General features: G+C 41.1%; 2 protein-coding genes across 2 annotated transcripts; one reads left to right on the plus strand and one right to left on the minus strand.

Annotated features, from left to right (window-relative positions):
• The first annotated feature begins 307 nt into the window (after nt 1-307).
• Nucleotides 308-2,802, plus strand: SARC_02509 (hypothetical protein). The gene is made up of 3 exons (XM_014303712.1): nt 308-558; nt 773-1,340; nt 1,590-2,802. The coding sequence occupies exons 1-3, from the start codon at nt 415-417 to the stop codon at nt 2,741-2,743; spliced, it is 1,866 nt and encodes a 621-aa protein (XP_014159187.1). The 5' UTR covers nt 308-414; the 3' UTR covers nt 2,744-2,802.
• Nucleotides 2,803-2,843: 41 nt separating this feature from the next.
• On the minus strand, nt 2,844-6,202 carry SARC_02510 (hypothetical protein). Its single transcript, XM_014303713.1, has 12 exons — nt 5,995-6,202; nt 5,714-5,778; nt 5,434-5,600; nt 5,094-5,265; nt 4,860-4,972; nt 4,653-4,752; nt 4,220-4,358; nt 4,050-4,105; nt 3,819-3,919; nt 3,527-3,667; nt 3,255-3,374; nt 2,844-3,047 (listed from the first exon to the last, which is right to left on the minus strand). Exons 1-12 carry the CDS (start codon nt 6,087-6,089, stop codon nt 2,910-2,912), a joined length of 1,407 nt encoding a protein of 468 aa, XP_014159188.1. The 5' UTR covers nt 6,090-6,202; the 3' UTR covers nt 2,844-2,909.
• Nucleotides 6,203-22,213: the final 16,011 nt, after the last annotated feature.

A 22,213-nucleotide genomic window follows, 5' to 3' on the forward strand; every position in this document is an offset into this window, starting at 1 on the left:
ATATATACCAAGCGACCTAAGAACAATACACACACATATATTCTATATATATATATATATATATATATATGTATATTATATATGTATATATATAAATATATTTATATAATTATACTTCTCTCATTCCAAACCCGGAGACAGTTGAGTCACTTGAGTCCCGGACACACGGTATTATTTATTTGATTTTATTTTGAAGAACAACACAATCCTAAATTGCAATCTGAGGAAAATTACTCTGGATTCTTTTGGTATAAATACATTCGGATTTGTATTTACCTCGTCATAAATATCGATTCGATTTATCAATGCGGTGACTCGCAGAAAGTGTAGTGTACCGTCTAGGTGGGAAAATACAAAGGACATGGCAGGGAAGATTGGTTCTACTCTGTTTACATATAAATAAACTCATTGAATATGGAGGGACCTGCGAATGTGGACACTGTCCGCAAATGGTCTCAAGAAATTGACCGCATGATCAATTCTAGCATTGACGAAGGCCGTGTGCAGGCTATTCTCAATGGTTTATTAAAGGGCTCTTTGTCATATACTATACTCAAGGTAACTAAGTTACGCGCGAATGGTAGTTGTTTTGGTGTGCCAGTGTTCCGGTGTATGTATCGCACTACTGATATGGCTTATAAGCACACATAGTCTACAGTCTTATAATATATGCAAAGTTATTACATGTACAGTATCAACCTGTAGAATCTCTTCCGATTCCCCACTTCCACAATTCACACCTGTTTTACTGTTTTGTATAATGTTTAACTAGGATTCCGATATAGGTAGGAAAGTGAATATGCTGCGACGCGAGCATCTGGAGTCCTTTCCGGAGCTCAAGCAAGGTGCCCGAGAGTTGATAAAGCTATTCAAGAACATCATGGCCCAAGGCAAAAGCGCGAGTGCAGCCGCAACCGCAAAGGCAAAGCAGCCAGTACCACCCAGTAGTCTCACCATGATCTGTAAAAAGACTGGAACATCGAGTGGCAAGACTGACAAAGGTTCTGTATCTATACCAGTGAATAACAGCAATAGTAAGCAAATCAATCAACCCACTAGTGTCAATAGCGTGCCCAAAATGAAACTCAAGATCGCCATCAAGTCGCCACCTACGTCGACATCGAATACGCAGGTAAGACCTCTGGTTGTTGAAAATAAACAGGACACCATACAGATTGTATCATACCCAAAGGTGAAATCTACACAGGGTATGAACCCGTCGAGATCACCCGCAGTGAATGCCACATCGTCTCACGCTGAGGGGAAATCTCAGGGCCACGGCCATGGCGACAGTACTCGATCCGGGGTAGTGGATCATCAAAGAAGGAATGGCTCGAAAGGTATACAAAGCTCAGATGTGAATGAAGGTTTGATATATTATAAAAGCGCCTGTCAGTTGTCTCTGTTCTTCTGTGTTTGGAATGAAGGGCATGCAAAAAAAAACGCATGTTAGAAGCGAAGTATAAGCACATGTTTATTCATATATTGATGTTTTTTGTGCGTTTGAAGGCATCGCAAGCAACCAGCATCGATTCTGACTCGGCTTACTTCCTATTACTATTTCTCTTCCCACTGTTTTGTGGAAGTAGATGTACAACGTAAAAGGCAACCCGATCCCAAATCCTCGGGCGAGCTTGACCTCTTCACACGCAAAAAGGCCCCTCGTATTCAACTGAAGTCTGCACATAAGGACGGGTATTCTGCCGGACACAGGACTCCTCTGAGCAACACATCTCAACAGCACCGGTCACCACAACCACACGCACGGTCACCGCAACCGCACGCTCGATCTCCGCAACCACCACCAAAGTCACCCCAGAAACTATCAAGGTCACCACATCCGACATTTAGGTCGCCACGACCAACAGTAAAGTCACCAAATCCGACATCCCGGTCGCCACATCCAACTTCAAGGTCGCCACATCCGACGTCACGGTCGCCACAAAAGCAGTCGCAGGTACAACGACAGCCGTTAAGGTCTCCGCAACCACCACCGAAACCTTCACAACCTCAGCCACGGCTGCCACAACCTCAACTGGGAGGAGGAAGGGATAGGCTACAGATCAACCGCCCCCCAACATCACAACACCCGCAGAAACGGGAAGCTAGCGAAGCACCCCTGGAATCGCAGCCTGTACTGAAGAAACCCCAGATTGCCAAGGCAAAACCGGCGCCTTTGTTCAATTCGGGAAGTAAGCATGTGAACCAGCGTGTGCGGCGAGAGAATGCCGAAGATGAGGCACGGAGGCGGCAGGCTCAGCAGCGGAAGGTTGACGCGGCCAAGAATTCTGACCGCTTCTACAATGAATACCAGCACACAGAAACTGAAAAGTTGGAACAAGAAAGAATCAAACAACTCAAACTCAATCCTCCACCGGATATGGAGACGAAGCAGGAGATAAAGACTACAGGAAATGTTAGCGCAGAAGTGCAAGACGCCACTGTGCGGGCTTCGACACCCGCTGGCCCGCAAAAGCCGCCTAAACCTTCTCCAGAAGATCTTCTGCCGAAGCTACGCATCCCCGAACGACACCCGGCGAACGCCCGATTGGCAAACCCAAAGAATTTAGTAAGCACCGTTCACGCCGCATACAATGTGAATCGGCGATGGAAGGGTGTGGATGGAGACGTAGGCTCAGATGGAACTTGGAGAAAATACAGTCAGACACAGGCAATATCGGTAGCTCCCGGACACCATATGGTAGTTGCGCCATATTCAACACCATTCTCTAGAGAACGGTGACAGGAGGAGCCATGACAGTCGCAATATAAACTAGCAGCCAATAAAAACTAATAGCAGCCATTAGAGGTCGTTAGTATTATAAGAACCTGTACTGCTCGATGTTGGTTTTCATTTGTTTATTATCGTTACCAATTGATCATTCTAAAGTAAAAGGCTTAATTACTATTCAGGATGCTAATTTAGTGCCCTGACACCACGTCGTTTGCCAATATTGTTCGGACTGCATCTCGATTAATCTTGAAATGCATCTTTCTGCGGCGAACTTCTCGTCCCCGCCGGTAAAAACGCTGGCTGTGGCATTATCCTGATTATTCGAAAGCGGTCGGGAAAGTGCATTCAGTGGCTGATAGATTCACTTCCACAACAATTACACCTAGCCACACAAGATGTATTACGAGCATAAGCTCACTTATCGTTCAATAGCACCGTTGGCTTAACCAAACTACTGGAACTGGCCGACAAAGATACGGATGAATGTAATTGTGATGCAAGAAATAGGATTAATTCATACCGTCCCTATTCCAAGGTCATCCATAAGTCCTCTGTTAGCCTCTCTTTGCTGCCATGACAGTTCTCCGTCCAGTTGGAATAGATGTCTGGGATCTTCACGAGCTGAGCAGGCAAATTTGCACTGTACAGAAAATATATGAGCGGATATGAATTCGCATGTATTTGCATAAGGCTATACTGAATTATCTAGTCTCACCCCCAGGCAGAAAGGCGAACGTAAATGTGGTTCAACACCGACACTCAGCGTCATGATCGACTTTCTACTGTACTTACCTTGCTATCGTATATGGTATCGATGAGAGTAATAAAGCGCCGAGCCTCTATTTTCTGAGCCAGTGTCATGACGGGTACGTCCTCTACGAAGATGGTCTCATATTGACGGCATATTTCCAGGTAATCAGCAGCGCTGTGTTCCTGTTAAAAGCCGATAGACGAATTGAGAGATTTCTTGTCAGAATCTCAAAGAAAAATACTCAAGAACAGGCCGACAGTGGAACTATAAAGACAGCTAGCAAATATTGAGGAAGGTTTCTTCTCAATGCTAGCCGAAACACAATATTCTCACCTTCTTGCAAATTTCTGAGAACGTAAAGTAGCAGGCATTGCCCACCGACCTGGGAACGCGTACAGGTCGACCATACACCGTCAGCTCCACAGCCTCAGACTCTGCATTTGGTTTATCGGTAAATATACTGACTACAGAAAAAATCCTTCTTGGCAGCGACTCAATCTCACGGAGTGCTCGCGAATTCTGGAAAAATGAAATCATGAAAACTGTAATACAGACTACACACACCTTGCGTCGACGATCCCGCAAGCTTTATGAAGAGCTTCTCCAGCTCCATCGGGTCGCTGCATTGGTAAGCCATCAGAATAAAAAACAAAAATAGAATACATTATGATGATGTAACGAAGCCATTATTGTCGCAAGCATTGTTGCGTGAAGCATGTTGAAGTGATACACACCTCACGTATGTATTAGCTTGTGACTTCTCTGCTTTCCTGTAATCTAGACCAGAGTTCAACGAGTACACTTTGCATCTTTCCTTCAAGACTTCGATAAACGGTAGGAACCCAGCCCTTTGTAGCCCACCCAGGTATAGCTCTGAAATGTACAATCAAGTTCACCGGTATGAGATAACACGGTCGAATACAATTTGTTATTTCATAGCTGTGCCATTTGCCGCGAAACGCACAATGAGCTCCTATTCTTAATCATACTTCCAAAGTCAAAGTACAAATCAGCACGCCAGGGGAATGTGCGAACGTAAAATTGAACGATATAAAATTCGATATATTCATACATGCATGTAGAAAGAAAATCAAATGACTTCGGAATTATCAATCATGATCAGAAAAAGGACATTCTACGTTCAATAAAATGTGAAGTTATGTATACCATCGGGGTGGCGATTAGACGTTGCTACAACCACAACTCCATTCTTAAACAAATGAGTGAAGAGCCTTTTCAGTATCATGGCATCGACAATGTCATGGACCTGTAGAGTAGAGAATTTGAAGCATGAAAAGAACGCGCGACAGTCTATATACGAAAATATACTGTTTGCCAGCTTTAAATTTGAAACACTCGGCCAACTTGGAGTACCTGCATCTCGTCGAAGCACAACAACCATGTGTCTCTGCCTATGGCCTCAGCAATCGGAGGTATAGGATCGAATGAAGTTTTGTTTTCACCATTGCTTTTCCATTTATGTACCCCTGCAGATTTTTGACAAGATCGTAGTGAGTGCCTGATACGACACTTGTCATTAATTGTCGAAAAGGTCACTTCAGGATGCAAAACAAAGCTACGAAATAGCCGCGCGAGTCTCCAACTTACTTAAATGGAATTCCTGCATAAATGCGTGGAAGTGTATCCGCCTCTTCTTCTGCACCGGCACTTGATCATAAAAAAGATCCATAAGCATGGTCTTCCCTGTTCCAACGCTACCAAACAGATACAATCCTTTGGGCGCCGTCACTTCTGGCTCTGATTTGCCCATCCCGAACATCTGACGTGGGAACAGGTAGGCATCGTATTTGATCGCTATTAGACTATGCTCTTAAAAAAAAATTACTTCCACGTTAGTGAGAGACACAACATTTGCCCTACCAACAAAGAAAACACTCGCTACGTAAAAACACAAATAGCGTGAAGAATTCATTTCAGGATACATTACCGATAGCAAACCAGTGGGAGGTTCGGGTGTCGAAGTTGGTTCATAATTCAGAACAGTGTGGTATAATTCATCTAGATGGCTGACGATTTTGCGCTGATATTCATCTCCGTTGAGTTGAGAGCTCCTCACCATACTATCATACCGTTGCAGTGGCGTTTCGTTTGAAGCTAGCACGGAAGCGATGTGTAGGAGTTGCGTAAATTCATAGGTAAATTATCGCAGCTTTACATAAATGATATGATACACCCGAATGAGCAATATCGGTTTATATCTGACATACTTGAGTAGAAGCGACTCCTAGGAGAACAGTCCACCCGATCAGTTAGCCTTGGCGGTATTACAAACCTAATTGAAAAGATTAATAAATGAGAGGCCTTCTTTGCAAAATATTATTTCTTAAACAATTACGCCAACTTGCCCAAGTGAACGATGGTCCTTTCAAAATGCTTAATCATTGGTACTGATCCTGCGTGCATGCAAAGAGGAAGAAATATAAATGTGAAGTAAACATGGTTGAGTCCTCCGGACCGTTCTAGCATTTATCTACTGGCGACGACATACCTCCCATTGTGTAGTGGAGCATATTTCCTGGACAATAGGGCCCGTTGCAGTGCGCCTGTTCCCGCTAAACTGTGTAGCCCATTGAAGTGCTTCATATCCACAGTCCGATCGAATGCGATAAGAGAACTAAATATACAGCACTGTGATACTCTACGCCACTTGGTACGTAAATATAATAAAATATGCGCCTAAATACCCGGACCGGCACACATATTTTCAAATTTTGATTTATGAGCTCTTTTATATATATTTATATATTTATACGTGGATGTGAATAGTTTTATTTGATTTTTGGAAAAGACCATTCGACAACACTATTTCCATAAAAATCAATACATATATCTCATATATATATCACGTGAAAGGTGCTCTCTGTATGATTTCTATCTGTTTGCCAAACTGCCTTTCTGCCAGAGTTTGGATTTTGGAAATATAATGGGAGTATCGATTTTTGTCTGCCTCTATTTTAAGCAGTCAATCTTTCCTGAACCACTACAGCGACTATGAGAGCCATACCATATGTTCATACATTGTATCAGACATACTTGCCATTTTTGAAATAAATAATATTATCTCTATATGGCCATATATATATATATATGAAATTTTAAACTAAAGAATATGTCTATCTTTACTACTGTCTATATTTACGCCGAAGTCAAACACTTCTCCAGTCGAATGCTTTCTTCCGCATACATTGTAAAAATAGAATCGGATTGTTGTAGAATCAATATTTATACTTAGTTCGTACCGTTAACAATTCCTATAGATATACTTTCTTATATAGCTGATATATGAAATCCTAAACTTTCAAATATATGTCTACCTTTACTGCTGTCTATATTTACGACGAAGTATAACACTTCTTCAGTTGGATGCTTTCTTCCGCAGACGTAAGACTAAAAATCACATTGTTGTAGAATCAAAATTAATACTAGTTCATACCGTTATCAATTTCAATACGTATACATATCTTCTTGAACGCATGTTGTTCCAGTGAGATGTCATATAATCACATGTTAGACAGAGTGTGATTTGGTTAATTAGTTCACCGAATAGAAACTAATTTTATAACCTTCATAAGTGTTCGACATCTTGTTATGTAATCTAATATTTAAACAAGGAGATTAAATAACAAGAATCTATTTTTCCAATTTCACTGATATGTAGAAACATATTTCTTTAGACATTTCATTTTCTTAGTCTTGGACCAACATTGGGTACTTCTTTCGCTTCTCACACAACATCAGGTAAGGCACCATGTCGTAATGCGCTCAAGCAACAAGTTTCTGATTCTGAGAAGGTGTGTGCCCTGTATTCACCAAAAGGTTGCAGCTTTAGATCAACCACGAAAAAGTATATTGGGACTTTGACACCAGTGTTGTCATTAATACGAAAGAGTAAAATAAAACACATATTTATGTATATGTTATTCAACAAAATACGTCTATGGTTGTTGACTGAGCCTTAGAGCCTTATCAGATAGAAACAACGCAAGATATGATTATCACAAAACCAGCTGAGACAACATTGTTTTATATACGCTAAGTATCATGCATGCGGGAGTACAATGACAAGAAATAAAAAAACTATATTATAACATACTATTACGCTGCATTGTAAAACAAATCAAAATGAAAAGAAGAATGTGACGTTACGCCTCACTAGTCATTACTATAGCATTGTAATGCTACGCTGCATCGTTGTAAAATATAATAAAGTTGGCACGAGAAAAAGGCGCTATGCGTCGCTAGACATCAGTGCTGGTCGTTGGTGACAAGTATTTATATCTATATGCCTATGGGGTACAGACACAGAGATCCCTGTTAATTCTAACTTAGAGGCGAGTAACCCTGAGGACACGGCGTATTTAACTTGGGTCAGCTACATGCCTTGTTCAGTGTATACTGAATATATTTCATATCCGTAGTCAGGGTTTGTGTTTTATGCTTGTAGCTTGTACGTAGGACAAGGGGTTTACTATGTATCTCACGTATTGGAGACACAGGTATAAAGGCAATTACTACTTTGTAGAACTTACTTTAGTGGCTCGCTAGCTACCCCTTGAAGATGGCGCCCGAAATGCTCCCAATATCTGGGGTTCGCACTCTCTCACAGAATATCAGGGATCAACTTCACCAGACAAATAGAATCCCTGGTTGCAGCTTTTTCCCTGGGTATCGCCTCTTTTTGCACCTATGACTTCCATGGCTTCCGCTGGCGACATCCCCGCAACCGACTAGTGCTGTTCAAAACATTCATCTTATCAACGGTTACATATGGCCTGAACATCATTTGAGCGCTATAACTCAGCGCTCAACCAAGCAGCAGTCATCATCACAGACACTAAGTAGCCTAGGTTTCCCAAACATCAAACAAACTTACTCCAAAAAAATTTTGGCCTGCTCCCCGCGCGACCATTCGTGGACTACCTTAGAAGTTGTTCGGGAATACAACTCGACTCAATGGCCAGCACAAATTCACTCACCTCTCGGACGCAACCCGCAGTATCTCTATGCTTACCTGAAAACTGTACACAAAATCACGAGTGGGCGTACACCCGACCATGTAGCCGTCCGCCAACACTGTGACGACATTAGGAAGAACTCAACAAACGCTGATCCAACAAAGAGATCGCGACAAATCACGAGTGGGCGTACACCCGACCATGTAGCCGTCTGCCAACACTGTGACGACATTAGGAAGAACTCAACAAACGCTGATCCAACAAGGAGATCGCGACAATGGACCGGTGCCGATAATACTACCAACTGGTTATGGGTAAACCCCCAACCTCAAACCGAGACAAGGCCAGACACGACAGTTTCAATCGCTGCTTCAAGCCTACACGGATTCAGCTCTGTGCTATGATCGATGGTGTCAGTTTCTTGTCAGCGCCGACCCGAATTGACCCAGCGCATATCCTCCATCGTCGACTCACTTGGCTCAAGCTTCAAATGGGAATTTACTGACCACTTCTTCCCATCGATCTTTCCCGAACCACTGCAACGGCTATGAGAGCTATACCATATGTACATACATTATAACTCATCCTATTGAAATAATTAATATTATCCCTATCGCCGGGTCTTACAACTTCATCAATAAACATGCCGCTATTGTCGTGACAATAATAACAAGAGCAATTTTTAACCAACAAGCAATAGGTGGTTTAATCAGATCAATGATGACTCTTGTCATTGGTGCATCTGTGTTCTAAGATAGAATTAAGGTATGTGGCCCACCATACTCTGTTTAATCTGAATGTTTTAACAAGGTTCGTAGTCGTTTTACGCTTGATCACAGAGAGTCTGCAAATTAAAATTGATCTAACATTCGCATTTTTCTAGTTTGTGTAACCATTCTGTGTATAGAAGATTTTCTATTACTGATATTTACTTTATATTGTCAGATGCTCTTCATTTGAGAAAAAAAAAAAAAATTTTGGTAGACACTCGAGGAACAGAAACTTTGACTTACACAGCATACCTATTATCAACAGGCTATTCATGTAGAGTATTTTACAAAGCGTTCTTGAGCCAGCGTTTCACATTAGAAGTTGGTTTAGTTGGGTTATCTTGCCAACGCCTGACTTTCGTCTATCGTCATGTTGACAACAAATCCTCGAACACGTCAGCCATTAGTGTCAAGTTTTTAATGATCATTCAGTTCTTTTTTGGCTCAATACGACATAATAACGTATGTAGCCGGAGTGTCTTTTTATACCCTAGTGTTCCCCATGTGCCAGTGGAAGACTTAATGGTTCGTCATTCCAATGGTCCGATTCCCTCAGTGTTGGTGATGTAGTTCCCAATCAGTTTCTAAGAACTCTCGGACTGTCCTTTGGTATTCTGATAGACTTCGGAGAAAAACTTTAAGTACTAATATATTGAAATATATAGAAGATGAGTTGCAGTAAATTGGGTGAATGACTGAAACAAGCCTAGTACACAGTTTGTTGGTTCATTCATTCACCTTTGATTTACCGGTTTTAGTTCGAGAGTTCTTTGTACTCCGAGTAGATCTACAAGTTCCAAATTCCTATGTACTTCCAGAACGCTTCTCAAGATTGTGCATAATTACACTTGAAATACAATTATTATTTATTTAGTAGCTCTAGTTATGATCGTGCTAAGCTTTTCTTAACTTCTTTATATCTAATTGACAGTTAGCTCATTAAAATTGCAAATCCATAGTCCTACTTTCTGGGTAACTTCATTCATCCTGGAAGGTGGTGAGCAATACATACTATGATATCTTCAGCTTTCAAATGCAGATATATATATCTTCAAGATTATGTCAAATTGTCTGTAAGTGTACCCGATGAATAGAATTACAGTTCACACGACTGAACATATTTTGTCTAGTTATGATCGTGCTAAGCTTTTCTTAACTTCTTTATATCTAATTGACAGTTAGCTCATTAAAATTGCAAAGCCATAGTCCTACTTTCTGGGTAACTTCATTCATCCTGGAAGGTGGTGAGCAATACATACTATGATATCTTCAGCTTTCGAATGCAGATATTTATATCTTCAAGATTATGTCAAATTGTCTGTAAGTGTACCCGATGAATAGAATTACAGTTCATACGACTGAACATATTTCGGTAGCAGTTAAAAATTAAAAATAGACATTGCATTTTAGAGATTGGCGGTAGGACAAAAACACTAGTACTTCAGAATTTATATTATTTTTATATAAAATTTGCTACATCTACTAATGTCTGATATTGAGCCAGGTATATGACATACATACCAAAAACTCACGCTATATGAGCCATCAAAAATGAATTTATAACACTTTGGTTATATTGAAAAGGCTTTTTCAGGGAACTTGTATTTGATTATTTGGAAACAGATAATAGCAAATGTGTTATCTCATTTGAGCTTATTATTTCTGATATGTGCTATCGTAAACGAGACTAGACCCAGGCGGTCGTGTATGCTATGAGATATTTTCGGCCACACGTTACATTTAAGGGGTGCCATAAATATGGTTTTGAAGTCGGAAGCTATATCTAGTAATTATTGCTTTACGGCTGGATAATTGCCTTGAGAGGTCGTTTAGGATCTTACTGAGGATACAAACATGTCGCGGTCTATATTTATCACTTGATACACTCCGTTACCCACTGCGCTATGGAAGCATAAGTGGTCACTTTAAAGGGTACTCTGTCAATGGGGTGACGTACAATTTGAGCTGCTTGAAGTGCTTGCTTAACTTCCTTGTAGTCCATACTAATCAGACTTTTACCTTCATGTAAACTCAAGTGGCTGCTATAGGACGTACACCAACGAAGTTTTCAAATCCATAAAGACAATTTACGTATTTTTCTATAGTAAGAGTCTGCCCGTCAACTTCTAGAAATATAAAAGATTCAAGTATATGGACCTTATTTGTTCCTTCAATAAAATTCTTCTATTTTATTTAAACTATGTGCTTTTAAACGTGCAAATATCTGTACTACGGCATGTTTGTGTTCTGTCTTGTCTCTGTAAAGATATTTATACCGTCTGCATACGCCTGTATTAATGTATCTACGGCATATCAGAGAACAAATCATCCCCAGCAATATTTTTGAAGAAAGCAGTTAACAGATCATCATCGAATGAGACACCTCTAAACATACGTTGTTCTTCTCTCTACGCAAACGGAAAGTACTTTCTATGTGCTTTCAGGATTTGTAGTTGATAATGTACTTGAGTGATTTCTTTCTTTAAAAAAAAGGAGTACTTTGTTCTTTAATCGAGCAGAGCTTTTTGTTCAACCTAGGAAGATGGAAATTGTATGTAGGTATAATAAAATATGTTTTATATCGAAACACACACGTACCTTCATAGATGTTCCGTGTAATTTAAACTGGTCAACAGCTAACAGGGCTAGGCTTCGTGGTGTTGGCTCGTAGTTTATCCTAATAATCTGTCCAACTATTTTCCAAGTCTATGAGAGATTTAGTCCTTCCATGTAGTCTTAGCTGATAAAGTATACTTAGATAATTCGAGACTTTCATAAGCGTGATTAAATTCATATTTAGCTTACCGCGTTGTTCTCGCTGATCTTGATATCTATATCAAAGCAGGTAATATTATTTTCGAGGGCGGAGCTATTTTCGTAAGTTTAACGTTGGTGGCAATAGTGGTTTAAACGTCGAATTTTTTTCATAGGTACTAATTCATTCAGTGGTCCTCTTATGTTTTACCACACAGATGTGCAACGACAATCTCTGGTGAATGACAACGGCCCTTGGCCCAGATTAATTCACGAGTCTCCCAAACGCTTTTCTGATATGAGGGGCATTGTCGGAGTGCAGTGTAGTAGACTTTAAATAAAGTGCAAATGTATATATTTATTTCTGACCTCACTTTTGATTTTATACCTAAGGTGTTTGTGCTAATGTTCAGCCACTTGGGCTGCTCAGGGTAAAATTTCATATGATCAGTTTAAGAAACCTACTGCAGAACACTTTTAACACTTCGGTGCTATTCTATTTCGACTTCTCTGCAACTAAACCTCACACTGATCACATGATGGCTTTCCGCATAGGTTGTGACTCACATGGAACACAGCTATTTTTAGAATGGTGCGGTTGACAGACTTAATAAAATCTCGAAAGTCGGTCGAGAAACTTAATCTGATCTCGGGAGTCGGTTCTCTCGGGAGTAATTTAGGCAACTTGATTAACTCTCAGGAGTGAGCTTACTCTGATGACTTCTATAAATCAAAGAAGATTTTGTGAGACCTGTGGTCTCTCAGGCATCCTCTTGATACCGCATAATAGCTGCTTCATAAGCTCAAGAGATACATGAGAGGATGCATGAGCGTTTTCTACCTTCTTCAACTTTCCACGTGCCCCTTTTTGTCATTGATGGACGGCATACAATAATGCATCTTGTACCACTTTTCCTTCTATAAGGATGCCGACTTTGAAACCGTAAATATGTTTGTAACGTCTGCATGCTTTCCCTAACGATGTGTGCGTAGTTTTACAAGGGCACTCTCTCAGACATTGACGGTCTTGATTTTGTACTCACAACGGTTTGTTTTTGGTTGTACTGCAAGTACAAATTGAGCAGTTCTTCCTTGGTCGTATTCCAATGGTACATTGAGCAGACCTTGGTATCGTTCTTCTCGATACCGCATGACAGTAGCCTTGCTTACGCTTCCCGAAGATCGTAATCAAAGGCAGTAGACTTGTCGAAGCATACCTGAAGTGCATAGCCAAAGTCAGATTGAGCATACTTCACTTAATTGAACTTACAGACAGATTTTCAGACATTGTTAGCGTTCTTTTCGAAGTAGCCTTGCTGACGTCTCTATGAAATTCGTAATCGGCGTGAGCTATGATTTGGGCTCAGATATACCCACCTGTATTAGATCGATGCAACTTATCGTCGCTCTTGATGGATTTCAGTACATCAAAATGTGCGTGATGTACATTTAGACTTGTTCTCTCACGGTGTTGTGAATAGTCTTATAAAGTAGGCTACCCTTGTAGTCTCTGTCGCTCCTGTATGATCACTTCTAAAGAGAAATTTGTTGTTTGCATAAGATCCACAAATATGCGATAGGTTCGATCAGAGGTACGCAGTGGCTTCGTTGGCGTGAGTTGTTGTTACATACGTAACCTTGACACTTCGCTGAGCATTGTCTCTTCACTGGTGAAGAGATGTTTTTCTGACGGCGATTTTTCATCGTCAATTACAGAGTTACTTTTATACTTGCCCATGTTTTTAACGTACATATTTCAAAACGTGTGCTAAAAGTTGGTTGCGTATCTGTGGGGTTGGACCATACGGTCCTGCTCTTGTGAAGTACTGGACACTGCTACTAACAGTGGTTGACATCAAAGTATACGTTCTCTGATGGAAGAATAGGATTGATTGTATAAATCACTTATTTACGAATCGCCGGCACATGTGGTTTTTTATGATTATCATAGGACTGCTACCAGTAGCAGATGTGTTTGGTTGTGCTCTTATAATGAGTATTTCACTGATTATAATTGCATTTCTTTAGTAATCTAATTGAAATCAGTTTGCTTACATAAATCTGCAATCGGAGTCAAAGTAACTTCGCCAAGTGAGGCATAGTAAATGAAACCTCGTGTTCCGGCTCGTCTATAGTGTTATTAATTATTTGTAATAATTGTACCTTAAAAAAATCTTTCTTAACATTAAGGTTGCAGCACCTATCTTTATGGATGTTTTCGCCGATGAAGTATTGAATTGTTCCTTCCTCGTAGCAGCCTCGCAATCTGAATCAGTTTTAGGGTTTTTGTATGGTATTTCGACCTGCCGGTTTCTCACCGCATATTCGTCGAGTTTTATTCGCTTAAAGTCGACTATGTCTCTAGTTTGAGGCAGGTTTATCTGATCTTTGCCAAGCTGTCTGGCGTCTTGTTTCTGACAGGTCTACGCCGGAAATTGTATGGATATAAAAGAGGTTCCACGTCAGCTTGAGTTCGTGCAAACTTTAAAGATATATTGCCTATATGCTGCGATACTCGTTAGATACGAGATTTTTAGTGACTAACACACGATGTGCACTTCTATCAAAAGCTACATGTATATACTAGAAAGCAAACTCAACAAGGACTTAGGATGTCATCCGAAGTGACGCCAAACTTCTGTTGATCCTAGACGTATGGAAACTAGAATTGGTTTTAGCCTATGGGCATTGTCTCTCAGTATTGTGATTGTTTGAATGCGAGGATAAATGAAGAATATACAGCCGAGGACTTGATTATCTCCGATGACAGCGTCATTGCAAATATTCATGATGTGGCCTCTCCAACGCACGTTTCAGTCGCGATACATTTAGAGTAGCACATGCAATGTCAAGCGTTTGGGCCCGTCTCCAGTGTTGCGCCGGGTATATATCGGGTCTAATCCATCATTTATGAGCATATGTCATCCTGGATTGATTGAATGCTTAAAAAGTTCTCGGCCGCCATTTGATTCTACCCGCACCAACGACGCAGGAAGAGGGAGAACAGATAAAATGTAATCATCAATTTGCCTCCATTTACCACTAAACTGAAATATATAGTAATTCCCTTCTGCGCACTCAAATCCCATGTATTAACCGATGAACAAGTACCAAACTTCTAATATAAATGTGCAGAAAAAAGGTTTTAGTACTGACGTGTTGAAATTCCAGAATAAAGCATTCGTTAACTCGATAGTGACAATAGGATGGGACAATACTATTTGTTTCAATTTGAGGTAAATTATTAAGCCAGTCTATTTGCGCGTCAGGCTTCGAATACGTTGTAAGGGTTCTAAAGGGATTGAAGGGAAGTTAAGATTGTCGAACTGCACCGATGATGGAGGACATACAGTGCGCTTTTTCATGACAATGGATACAGTACACTTCCACCATTGGGTGAGAGCTAAAACTCGTGTGTCATTTTGTGGAATCAAGCTGGCCCACACTCGCAGTGGTAATCTGAACTGAGTCAGTTTATGAGCATGTCCGGAAGAGTTGAACGTGATACCAAGAATGCTAAGGTTTGTCATCCCTAATTATGTTTCAGAGCAAAGTTGGAGATTGCCGGGTGCCACACCACACATTTGATAAATTTGGAATATTCTGGATAGCCATAGCGAGAATTTGTCGGTACCAAATCTGGAAATAGTAGGTCGGCAGAGCGATGAGACGGGGTAAGGGGAACAACAATTTGTTGGCCAGTACTTGACGGGAGTAAATTGGTGTCCGATGTTCATGGAGAAGGAAGCTCTCGAGATGTTCGTTGAGAGTTCATATGCCGTGGTAGTCATGCAGATTTTGTAGTTGTCGTAGTAAGTTTGTTTCAGCTGGCGGTAGATTAGGGCCCAGCCATATTCAGTGGCTGATACAAGCAAAGTGGCTCGATGTAAAAGTCTTATCTATCCGGGGCACACTGGACAGAAGCATCCACCAGTCCAGTAGTAAAGCAATTTGAATAGGAACGTGTTTGTTTCTATTATGATACAAAAGCGGATTAAAATGTGTTTGCGGCAATGGGTGAAACTTTCATGGGAGAGCTTATCTATATCCGTCATGTAAAGATCACCCATTACAAGTCGATAGTAGTATTGGCGGCAAGCCTTCCCTGCAATATCCTTAGCCGTGAGACGTCGCGTGGCCAAAGTATTTGGAAGGCTGTGGATAAAATGTCAGAGTTCCACGGCCATGGGCGGGTGGGGGGGGGGGGGGGGGGGGTTGTAGGCGTCTGTTGAGAGTGCTCACATTTGGGGGGCCTACTATCTCTGCCATTCCAGCTTGGCGCAACAGCACCCACATGCCCGGAAGTACCATTTTACCGTATGCTTTTGTGATTTCAAGGCACACGTCATTTCAGACATACTCGGATTGTTTCGTTTTCCATCGCGGCAAGGGCATGAGTATGGCAGGAATAGCGTGATTTGAATCCAGCTTGAGTGACATATTGAGCTGGGGTGATTTGCTAATAGAATGGTAATAAATCTTTCTAACAAATCTGTGTCAGCGATGCCAGGCAGAACGAAATGTGTTCTTAAACTTTATGCATGGTTCTCGTACAGTTTCATTAGTTTTCCTCCTGCACAGTTTCACTAGCCGTAAATCTTCATGATGAGAGGGTTTCGAGCCATTGAATTGTAAATGAACAGCGTCATCAACACGTACTATAAGTAATACTGCGAATAACAGCCTTAAGGTAGTCAGAGGCTCATTCTTAGGTGAAGTATCTATTGCACCTTCATCGCCTCACATGCTCGTTCAAATCTATGTTTTACACCCTGTTTACACGCTTCTTTCGTTGTAACCGCCTTGACCATATCGTTGATATCATCTGGCTTTGCGGTGTGGCCGCGACATTCCGCCACCAGTACAGCAATTCAGTGTACACTTTTCTGTAGGATATAGGACAAATACTTTTGCCTTGTATGTTGTCGTCTAGCCTTGCTTGTCGAAATAGTACCATAGCATGCTATTGGAAATAATTTGCTGAAAAGTCTAAAAAAAACCCCCTAAAACCTCTCACAATAAGTGCGTTGAGCTGTGACTGACAATCGTTCTATTTAAATCCAGCTTTTCATTCATGTGAGCGAGATTGGCTAGTAGCTGTTCTACCTTACTACTTTATACGGAATAAATTTATATTTATGCCATGTGATATGTGGTGCCGAGAGCACTATGTATTGTAAACGTGGGTGGGGACGTTATTCAAATTTAAGTTTCCTTCGCTATTGAAAACAATTTGCTGAAAAGTCTAAAACATGGTTCAAAGTAGCCCCCTCAAGGATCTCTCACAATAAGTGCGTTGAGCTGTGACTGACAATCGTTCTATTTGAATCCAGCTTTTCATTCATGTGGGCGAGATTGGCTAGTAGCTGCTCTACCTTACTGCCTTATATGGAATAAATTTATAATCATGCCATGTGATATGTGGTGCCGAGAGCACTGTGTATTGTAAAGTGTGGACGTTATTCAAATTTAAGTTTCCTTCGTACAAAAACTTGAGCCCTTGTCGTACTGCTCCGAGTTGCCGTAAATAGTTCGCATGACCCAATTAACAACGGTTTCATACTTAATATAGGTAGAAAATTATATACTTTCAGGAGAACATCACCGCACATCTGATTGTCCAGCCCATTTATACAACAAATATATTGTACGAATGATATATCCCATTTCAAAGAGATATCAATACCGTAAATAGTTTGCATGACCCAATTAACAACGGTTTTCATACTTAATATAGGTAGAAAATTATATCCTTTCAGGAAAACATCACCGCACATCTAATTGTCCAGCCCATTTATACAACAAATATATTGTACGAATGATATATCCCATTTCAAAGAGATATCAATAATATATGTTTGTTGTACGATCTGACGGGTGGGTATGCGATGTCAATCGTGCGTAAAATGAAATGAGAATACGCTTTTACTTTGTATGGCACTTTTTACTCGATCAAAAATATAATGGAAAAATACATTTTCCGCCGCAAAATGGTATTTGTGAAGACAATCAAGGTAAATGAGAAAATGTGCATCGATTTGTATGTATATAGTATATGCATGCGATGTAGGATATACGTGTTACTATTGTTGCAGACATCTCTAGTTTATTCAGATTTACAACTTCTGTTTCAAAATGGAATAAAAATTACTCGAAACCTCATTTCTATTTCTAATTATTAGACCACTCCCATCCCATTTCCAGAAGCTTTTTCTGATTCCAAGCCCCCTCCTGAACCTTCAAAATCGAAATACTGTCTTAGTGATCGGTGATATATTTGACCACGCAAAATGGTGATCAACGAAGATTGAATCAAATTGAAAATACAAAACATATATTTAGTGATTGCATGCGTCTTGAATAGAATACAGATTGCAAATATTGAAGACGTTACACTTTCCTCGCCCCTAAGTCTTTACTACAGGTTTAATACGGTTTTCTTTTATCATGCCTCCATCATTGACTTTAGCAACAAGTATACAAATCCGATGTTTAGCGCTTACTACGCAATTCGATAGTTCGATTCTATGCTGAAGTAATGTACTTTTATACCAATTGTGACTGTCAAGAGCCCCACAAAGTTTTGAGGTGATGTACATTAAGTTTTATCTACAACTAGAAAAAGATATATGTTAGATGCAAAAAGTAGTCAAGTCTCGTCACCTTACATGTTAAAAACTGTTATTCAGATATGTGAAACATCCCGTCATGGCGAAATGCTTCAGAGGGTTATTTGCAAGTTATTCTCGACACCACCACATCACTTACGATTCCCGCTACTAAATGTACTATACAAGTCTACCCTGGGTACAACTCGTGCCATTTTAAGACAGCTTGACTGAAAAGTTTGAGACATTTTTTATTGTTTTTGTAGGTTGGTACCGTTTACTGTGTTCGTAATCCTGTATAGCCCAGATTCTCATATCGAGAGTGATTCGAATACCAGGTATATATATATATAAATCTTTCCGATACTGCAGATGGAAATATCGTGAAGTACAAACGTACAAACCTGTTGCGTCTAATCGAAATCCGATCATGTAGTTGTAGTAGCCGAATACGCAAATGGTGATAACCGAGTATGTAACTGCGGATACATCAGAAAACTATCATTTAAGCCGTCGCCTTACGTTGTGCTACATTTTTTATTTCAGTAACTATGACAGAATAGTTGTGGCAAAAACGACGGATACGTGAGCAGTTGATCGATAGAATACTGCTCAGGTAGTATTCGAAAAACAATCCAGGTAATCTCGAATCAGTTTTTCAAATCGTACAGGACGAGAAAGATAGTCTTAACTGAGTCAAAATCAGTACAGGTATTCACAAGAAAGCATTTATTGCAATCGGGTCCTTATCTTCGACCCACTCAATTTTAAATATGTGGCCTGCAGATTGGCCTAAATTCTTATTTGTGTATCACCTCGCTACTATACAACTTTCAAGTTGAACTAATCCAGTGGGGCGCGTGATTAATGGAGAGGGTAAAATTAATTGTTTCAATTCGGGGTAAATTATTATGTCCACATGCACACCAGGCTTCGCATTCGTTGGAGAGGTTCTGGGAAGATTTAAGGGGGGTTTAGACTGTCGAGCTGCAGCGAGAAGATCGGGGCGAGTAATGCAACGATGGAGGACATACGGGCGCTAATTCACGACGATGGCTGCAGAACGCTACCACTATTGAGTGAGAGTTAAAAATCGAGTGCCATTGTGTGAAATAAAGCTAGCCCACATTAGCAGTGGTATTTTAAACTGAGTCAGTATGAGTACTTTTGAACATGGTGCCAGTGCCAAGAAGGGCGAGGTTGTCATTTGCAATTCTGTTTTAAGTCTCGCAGATTTGGTCAGTACCGAAATCTGGAAATAGTTATTCAGCAAAGTGATGAGACGGGGTAAGAGGAACGTCAATCTATTGACCAGTGCTGGATGGGGGTAAATTGGTGCCCGATGTTCATAGAGATAGAATCTTTCGAGATGCTTGGAAGAGTCCATATACTGTGGTAGTCATGCCGATTTTGTAGCTGTTGTAGTAATTCCGGTTCAATTGGCGATAGGAATAGGCCACATTAAAATACTGATACAAGCAAAGTGACTCGATGTAAAAGTCTTATCTACGGGGCACACTGGACAGAGACATACGCCAGTCCGATAGTCAAGCAATTTGAATTGGTACGTGCTTGTTGCTATCATGGTACAAAGGCGGATTGGTGTGTATTCAAGGCTATAGGTAAAGCATTTATGGGAGGGCTTGTCTCGGTTCGTGATAGGAAGCTCTACCCTTACGAGTCGATGGTAGCATTGGCGGCGATCCTTCCCTGCTATATCCTTAGTTGTGAGACTTGGGTATTATGTCGGATCTGCTTGCGGAGCTTACATAATTCTTTGTGTTGAGGTATACACCCGCCCCTCGATCCTAAATAAACGTAAATACTGAACTAGAATTCGTGCGGTCTGCTACGTGTCCAAAGCGGGTCTCGTAAGTGGGAGGAGTGGGTTTATACTGTTGATCGAGTCAATGTGTAGGCCAAGGCGGCCATGATGGAAATAAACCGTAGAAGAGAATAAGCCATTGCGCTGGTATAGAAGTTTCGGGAATGCAGTGCTTGTTATGATGGCTGCTGCTTAGATATATACTGAGTTGTACCATTCGTACAGCAGCTGCAACGCGGAATGCCTTATAGGTGGAGCCCATGCAATGATGTTCAGATCATAGGTGGCCGTTGAAAGATTGAATGTCTAGAGTATTTCCAACCAATTTCGCAGATGGCGTCAGCTGAATCCATGAAACCCATACGCCCGGAAGGATACTATGGCCTGAGTAATGCTGCCACGAAATGGTCCATGTGGTTTACAAGTCGATGCCAGGGATGCTCTGGGATGATCGAAATCCTAAGTATTTGGAGGGTTGTGGATGAAAATCGGAGAGTTGGAAGGGATAAGTAGGCGTCTGTTGAGAGTGTTCGTATTTGGAGAGCCTACTAACGTTAGCGTGATGAGATGTCTTTTGATACGGAGAGGCGGTACCGCATGCAACATACTCGATGACCTCTTTCGGGATTTAAGAATTCTTTGTTCTAGACTGGACAGGCGACCTCAATTATTAACAGCGTTCAGGAAGGCTTGCATCCGTGCAGCCGAACAAGCTATAAAGATGGAAAAGGAAAAGTTTCGACCGAAATCGCGCTAGCGTAATAGCCAGGGTGTCCATATAGATGACAAAAAAAAGCTGTAGACCGACAATCAAACCTTGGAGTATGCCAATCGTTCTATGGTATAAAGGTGAAAGCCTTTCACGATACGTCACCCGTGTAAGGACATTCTCGAATAATGCACGGAGACGAATTGCAGTGTGGCGCAATAGCATCCACACTGCGCGGAAGGACCACTTTATTGTATGTTTTAGTGATGTCAAGACACACATCTTTCCAGGCATTCTCGGATTATGTCTCACCTTCCATCGCGGCGAGGTGGTATGATTTGAGTTCAGCTTGAGCGGCATGGGTGGGGGAGCCAGGGTGATTTGTTATCAGCTGTAGAAGCACTTCTCAAAATTACGTCAAACAATCTGCTTTAAAGTTGTGTCTTCTTTCTTCGGATGGACTGTCAAGAGGGTACAGTTGAGAGCTTTAGGGAATGTACCAGCCATTAAGTGGGTGGAGAAGGCCTCAGCCAAGATTTTAAAAATCAACTGCCAGGGCCAGGATGTCACATAGTCGGGGGGTAAGTTGATCGTTCTACAGCGGCCTTGAAGAGAAGGTTTAGTCGGGGTCACTTGAAGATCTAGTTCAAATTTGTGGTTCTCGTAGATACCGTGATCCGCTAGGAAGTATGTATGAAAAGAGGCTGGGGTTGTTGGCCGGTGATATGCGTGCTCTGTACCGGTGGAGGCTCCCGTATGGAGGTATTGTAGACGCCAGTCACCGAGAGCAGTGGCCTCTACCGTCTTTATGCGGGGTCCATGGATCGTGGATGCGTGCCCATACTCTAGCTTTGAAATTGAAATCGCCCTAAACGACATCTGGTTGAAAAGTGCCGATCTCAGGAGGATTCATGTGGTGTTTAACTTTTTGTTCTGGCCCTGTTAGTGAGTCAAGCGAGAGATAGAATATAACCATTCGAACACCAAAGTAGGAGAAGAAAACTGCATATGGGGATGAATGGATGAGTTGGAACTTCGATGGGTGATGCTTGAAGAATAGTCCAATACCACAGTGTGCAGGATGTA

This window comes from Sphaeroforma arctica (genome assembly GCF_001186125.1).
Source record: "Sphaeroforma arctica JP610 unplaced genomic scaffold supercont1.114, whole genome shotgun sequence".
Classification (NCBI taxonomy): domain Eukaryota; class Ichthyosporea; order Ichthyophonida; genus Sphaeroforma; species Sphaeroforma arctica.

Bases quoted from the DNA above. Each gene is read 5' to 3' on its own strand.
- SARC_02509 (XM_014303712.1), top strand. From the start codon at position 415: ATGGAGGGACCTGCGAATGTGGACACTGTCCGCAAATGGTCTCAAGAA. The intron at 559-772 runs GTAACTAAGTTA...ATGTTTAACTAG, and splicing joins TGTCATATACTATACTCAAG to GATTCCGATATAGGTAGGAA. The intron at 1,341-1,589 runs GTATACAAAGCT...TTGTGGAAGTAG, and splicing joins AAGAAGGAATGGCTCGAAAG to ATGTACAACGTAAAAGGCAA.
- SARC_02510 (XM_014303713.1), bottom strand. From the start codon at position 6,089: ATGAAGCACTTCAATGGGCTACACAGTTTAGCGGGAACAGGCGCACTG. The intron at 5,601-5,713 runs GTATGTCAGATA...CTTCCGTGCTAG, and splicing joins TAGGAGTCGCTTCTACTCAA to CTTCAAACGAAACGCCACTG. The intron at 3,048-3,254 runs GTATGAATTAAT...TCGAATAATCAG, and splicing joins ATGACCTTGGAATAGGGACG to GATAATGCCACAGCCAGCGT.